Source organism: Amblyraja radiata, chromosome 2, assembly GCF_010909765.2.
Source record: "Amblyraja radiata isolate CabotCenter1 chromosome 2, sAmbRad1.1.pri, whole genome shotgun sequence".
In the NCBI taxonomy this organism is placed as follows: domain Eukaryota; kingdom Metazoa; phylum Chordata; class Chondrichthyes; order Rajiformes; family Rajidae; genus Amblyraja; species Amblyraja radiata.
Genome location: NC_045957.1, coordinates 96,601,477 through 96,607,672, shown reverse-complemented (window position 1 = coordinate 96,607,672; position 6,196 = coordinate 96,601,477). Strand labels below are relative to the sequence as shown.

Genomic DNA, 6,196 nt, shown 5'->3' with positions numbered 1-6,196 from the left:
GCGGCCTACCATCAATGGAGCTGGAGGCCTCCTTGCACTGACTTGATTCCCACCGTGGGGCGTGGACTTAACATTTGAGCTGATCGCTTGCCTGGGATCGCTCCAACCGCGGCCTGCGGACTTACCATCAAGAGCTCGCAGTCTCGGGAGATTACTTACGATTGCACAATCAGTGAAGTTTTCAATCTTCAGATAAGTCGAGTGGCTGTGTCAATTAACCTACCGGCGGGTATGCTCTAAACCGGGTCAAGCTACAATCTCTGGCAGAGATTTACCTTCTTCAGTTCCTCTTCTACGGAACCAGTCTTCAGTTCCTCTTCTACGGAACCAGTTCTTCTGGCAGTAATCTCTCACAGAGATCCAGTCCAATCTTCTGTCCCTCTTTTATGAGACTAATCTTCTACCTCCTGGTGGTACGGTAGTTTTCGACTCGGTAGTGACAGTTTTTACAACGTCTCAAGGATTTAGTCCTCGATAGTCACTAATGTGCTGACTATGGGTCAGAAGGTAATCTTACGCATTCCACGAGCTCTCCATGAGGCATTCAAAGCCGTCGAACGGTAAGTATTCCAGAAACAGTCTCTTGATAGTTTCTTTATTATAGTAGTACAAACAGTAAAATCACTCTGTCTTCCAATATATATACGTTTCAATCATACTCGTGATCATGTCGTGATCATGCTCGTGTTCATGGTCGAAAACTATATCCTCCCATAGTCTTTGCCGAAATAAACTAAAACATCTGGGCATCTGCGCCAGAATCCTCTAGCCAAAAACACGCCTCAGACTACGTATAAATCCCACCCACATAATTACAGGCAAATAAAATTAAAAGTAACTGGTTATAATTATAATATACTGAGTTAAACTAAATGGCTACTACAAGGGGTTATAATCTGATATTTTCCAGTTCTACGGTATTACCCTGATTCAACAGATGCTTGTAAATTATGGCCAGGTTTATAAAAATACCATATCAAATACCCTCATTATAGCGGAAGACTATATTTTTCGTTGGTTGCTTTCTGATTTTAGGATGAACAGGCAGTAATCAACACAGAAAATGGGACAACTTGATTAGAATGCTGTTCAAGTTTATTTTTTCTTATTCAATCATTAAAGTAAACAGTGCTGCCACAAAATAGAAACATATTAAAAAAAAAGAATGTACACAATATGTTGGCCAACGGATTCTGCTTGGAATGAGAATTAGTTCCATTTTTGCTGATCCTAATTGTGAGTGGAGTTTAGACAGATCAATTATGTCACATAATCTATTTTGATTATCTTTTCCAGCTCTTCAAAGATGCTTGGAAATAGTGATGATTTTCAGTACAAACAATGTACAAGGCACACGTGGTCAGTAGTCTTGAGTTCTGTACACCCTTGAAATACTTGACAGCTCCTGACTAGGCAGGGGGATATGAACTGCAGCCATCACATAGTAGGCATCAGGTGCGACAGCTCATCTCTCATTTATGACAGACAGTTGCTCGAATCGCCACAGCTGTTGGGTGACATCCTTGTTGCATGGCCTTAGAAACAGGTCTTGGCTTGTGGCATTCCTTATTGCCTCAATGCATTTCCCAGAAAAGGCATGAATAATTTCTCCACTCTGCAAAGCAAAATAAGAGTATGTATTACATATCTACATGTAGACGAAGTTGCCAATCAGCCTCAAATTCAAGTCATTTCTTTTTAAAGTATGGAATTACCACTAGACAGCCAAACCAGTAGGTAATTTACGGCTGGGGTGAGTACTTTCCCATTTATAGGAGGTAGGATTATATAAATAAGGAGTGTATCAATACAGTAATCCGGGTAGGGGATTCTTAAATAGGACCAGTTAATTACTTATATAAGATGGGCGGCCAGGAGATGTGCCAATACTGTGAGATGTGGGAATTTGTCGACACCATTGATGTAGATGATCCCTACAGCTGCAGTAAGTGTTTGAGGCTAGCGGAACTCGAGCTCCGCATTGATGAGCTGGAGACCCAACTTCATACGCTGCGGTACATCAGGGAGGGGGAGTATTACCTGGATGTTTTGTGCCAGGGGATGGTCACACCGACCAGTTTAACTAATTCAGTAGTTAGTGAGCAAGGAAAGGAAGGTGTGGCCATAAGCGAGGCAGGTAGGGGGAACCAGGAGGAGATGTGGCAGGAGCCACAGCCCTTGTCCCTGACGAGCATGACCGAGGCTCTTACTCAATGTGAGGACGGGATCAGGGGCTGTGGGAGGGATGAGCAACCTGGCTGCAGCACCGTGGATCAGGGGGCCATTCAAGAGGGGGGAGTTAGAAGAAATGCCGTTGTGATAGGGGATAGTATTATTCGGGGGGTAGATAAGGTTCTCTGCGGCCAGCAGAACATGTCCCGAAGGCTGTGTTGCCTACCCGGTGCTAGGGTTAAGGATATCTCTGCGATGCTGGAGAGAAATTTGCAGAGGGAGGGGGAGGATCCAGTGGTCGTGGTCCATGTGGGGACCAATGACATAGGAAGGACGAGGAAGGAGGATCTGCTGAAGGAGTTTGAGCAGTTAGGGAATAAATTAAAAAGCAGAACCTCGAGGGTACTGATCTCCGGATTGCTACCTGAGCCACGGGCCAAATCGGCGAGGGTACGTAAAATTAAAAAGCTGAATGCGTGGCTCAAAGACTGGTGTGGGAAAAATGGGTTTGGTTTCTTGGGCCACTGGCACCAGTACTGGGACAGGGGGGATCTGTTCTGTAAGGACGGACTTCACCTGAACGGTGCTGGGACTGGGGTCCTGGCAAATCATATAACTAGGGCAGTAGAGAGGTCTTTAAACTAAGTAGCGGGGGGGAGGTATCAAGGGGGGTAATAACGGCAGGGGTAGAGGAAATAGAGCAGGGTATCAGTGGGGAAACGGAAAATCAAAATGTGACAGGAGGATCCAGAATGTGTGAAGATAAAGCTCTAGATGTAAAAGGGGCAAAAACGGAAAGGAAGGGTAGTAAAAATCATCTGAAAGTGCTTTATCTAAATGCACGGAGTATTCGAAATAAGATAAATGAATTAACGGTGCAATTAAGTATATATAGTTATGATATCGTGGCCATTACGGAGACATGGCTGCAAGGGGATCAGGACTGGGAGTTAAATATAGAGGGGTACTCGACAATTAGAAAAGATAGACAGGAAAGAAAGGGAGGAGGGGTGGCCCTTTTAATAAGGGAGGGAATAACGGCAATAAAGCGGAAGGATATTGCGTTGAAGGATCAGGATAGTGAAACAGCTTGGGTACAGATAGAGAATAACAAGGGGAAAAAAACACTAGTGGGTGTAATTTATAGACCTCCAAATAGCTGTGACGCTGTTAGTCAGAACATAAATCTGCAAATAGTTGACGCATGTAAAAAGGGAACTGCTGTAATCATGGGGGACTTCAATTTTCATATTAATTGGGCAAACCAAACTGGGCAGGGTAGACGAGAGGAAGAGTTTATAGAATGTATTAGAGACGGGTTCCTAGAACAGTATGTCACAGAACCGACAAGGGGGGAGGCAATCTTGGATCTGGTCCTGTGTAATGAAGCAGGATTAATTAAAAATGTCATAGTTAGGGACTCGTTGGGAACAAGTGACCACAATATGGTCGAATTCCATATTCAAATAGAAGGGGAGCAGGTCGAAACTCAGGCTAGGGTGCTTAGTCTAAATAAGGGGGATTATGAAGGTATGAGGACTGAGCTGATCAAAGTTGACTGGGATAGCAGACTCAAGAATAAGACGGTACATGAGCAGTGGTGTACGTTTAAGGATCTACTGTATAACCTTCAAGAAAAATTTATTCCTATGAAGAAAAAAAGGGGTAAGGGTAAGAACAGTCAGCCATGGCTCAGTAAAACTATAAAGGATAGTATTCGGCTGAAGGCAAGGGCATATAAGGTAGCCAGAGATAGTGGGAGGGTAGAGGATTGGGAAGCATTTAAAGGTCAGCAAAAAATAACTAAGAGATTAATTAAGACGGGGAAAATAGACTATGAAAGGAATTTAGCGAACAACATAAAAACTAATAGTAAGAGTTTTTATAGCTATATAAAAAGAAAAAGGGTGGCTAAGGTGAACGTTGGTCCATTGGAGGGTGAGACTGGAGAGTTGTTGGTGGGGAACATGGAAATGGCAAAGGCATTAAACGAGTATTTTGTATCAGTCTTCACCATAGAAGACACAAAAAATATTCCAACGCTGGATAAACAGGGGGCGGTAGGAATGGAGGAGCTAAATACTATTAAGATCACCAAGGAGGTGGTATTAGGGAAATTAATGAGACTGAAGGAGGATAAATCCCCTGGGCCTGATGGATTACATCCAAGGGTCTTGAGGGAGATAGCGGTGGGGGTTGTGGATGCATTGGTGATAATTTTCCAAAACTCCCTGGAGGCAGGAACGGTCCCAGTGGATTGGAAAATGGCCAATGTAACACCTATATTTTAAAAAGGAAGTAAACAGAAGGCGGGTAACTATAGACCGGTTAGTCTAACATCGGTGGTGGGTAAAATGTTAGAGACAATTATTAAAGAAACACTAACGGGGCACTTGGATAAACATGACTTCATCGGACAGAACCAGCATGGTTTTGTGAAGGGGAAGTCCTGTTTAACGAATCTGCTCGAATTCTTTGAGGAAGTAACAACCCGGGTGGATAAAGGGGAACCGGTGGATGTGGTATACTTGGACTTCCAAAAGGCTTTTGACAAGGTGCCACATAAGAGACTATTGCTAAAAATAAAAAATTATGGGATTGGGGGTAATATATTAGCATGGGTAGAGGATTGGCTAACAAATAGGAAGCAGAGAGTGGGGATAAATGGTTCATACTCGGGATGGCAACCGGTAACTAGCGGGGTTCCGCAAGGGTCGGTGCTGGGACCCCAGTTGTTCACAATTTATATAAATGATTTGGAGGAGGGAACCAAGTGTAATATATCAAAATTTGCGGACGATACAAAAATGGGAGGAAAAGTAGGGGATGAGGAGGATGGGAAGAGTCTGCAAAAGGATATAGATAAGCTAGGTGAGTGGGCAACAACTTGGCAGATGAAATTTAATACTAATAAATGTGAAGTCATTCACTTTGGGAAAAAAAATGATAGGGCAAGTTATTTTCTAAATGAGGAGGAGCTGCGTTGTAATGCAACGCAAAGGGATCTAGGGGTAGTAGTACATGAATCACTAAAAGTTAGTATGCAGGTGCAGCAAGCAATCAGGAAGGCCAATGGAGTTTTGGCCTTTATTGCTAGGGGGATTGAGTATAAAAACACGGAGGTCTTGCTGCAGCTGTACACAGTATTAGTGAGACCACATTTGGAATACTGTGTACAGTTCTGGGGTCCATACTTAAGAAAGGATGTACTAGCCCTGGAGGCAGTGCAGCGAAGGTTTACAAGATTAATTCCTGCAATGAGGGGATTGACATATGAGGAAAGGTTAAGTAGGCTGGAACTCTACTCTTTGGAGTTTAGAAGAATGAGAGGCGATCTCATTGAAACATATAAGATCGTGAGGGGCCTTGATCGGGTGGATGCACCGAGGATGTTCCCAATGATCGGGGAAACTAGAACTAGGGGACATAGTTGCAGAATAAGGGGGGGCTCTTTTAAAACTGAGATGAGGAAGAACTTCTTCACCCAGAGGGTGGTTAATTTATGGAATTCACTGCCCCAGGGAGCAGTGGAAGCAGAAACGTTAAATATATTTAAGTCTAAAATAGATGGTTTTTTAGCTGCCAAGGGGATAAGGGGCTACGGGGAGAGGGCAGGGATATGGACCTAGGTATGGTTAGTATAGTAAGACCTGAGTGATCTCCTGGACAAGTGTCGATCGCCTGGATTGGGGTCGGAGAGGAATTTCCCGGATTTTTTTCCCGAATTGGACCTGGGTTTTTATCCGTTTTTTTGCCTCCCCCAGGAGATCACGCGGTTCTTGGGGTGGAGAGGGGTGATAGCGGTATAAAGGGGAGGGTAGTGTCTTGTGTTCTGTGTCTTGTGTCTACTGTTTGTGGGTAAGTGTGTCTGTTTAGTGTTCAGCCATGAGCGAATGGCGGTGCGGGCTCGACGGACCTGGTGGTCTACTCTCGCGCCTACTTTCTATGTTTCTATGTTTTACCCTCATCTTTTTTCTCTTTGTTTCTCAACAGTAATTAATGCTTTTCAGTGTTATTTACTTTA

The 6,196-nt window shown here is 43.8% G+C and overlaps 1 protein-coding gene across 2 annotated transcripts in view; it reads right to left on the bottom strand.

Moving 5' to 3' along the window:
- Nucleotides 1-1,077: 1,077 nt before the first annotated feature.
- The window catches only part of galnt15 (polypeptide N-acetylgalactosaminyltransferase 15), a 102,223-nt gene continuing 97,104 nt past the window's right edge, over nt 1,078-6,196 (bottom strand). For both annotated transcript variants that reach the window (XM_033050837.1, XM_033050842.1), the window contains exon 10: nt 1,078-1,615. In XM_033050837.1, the coding sequence (XP_032906728.1) occupies nt 1,466-1,615 (150 nt within the window). In that variant the 3' untranslated portion in view covers nt 1,078-1,465. The remainder of the gene's footprint in view (nt 1,616-6,196) is intronic.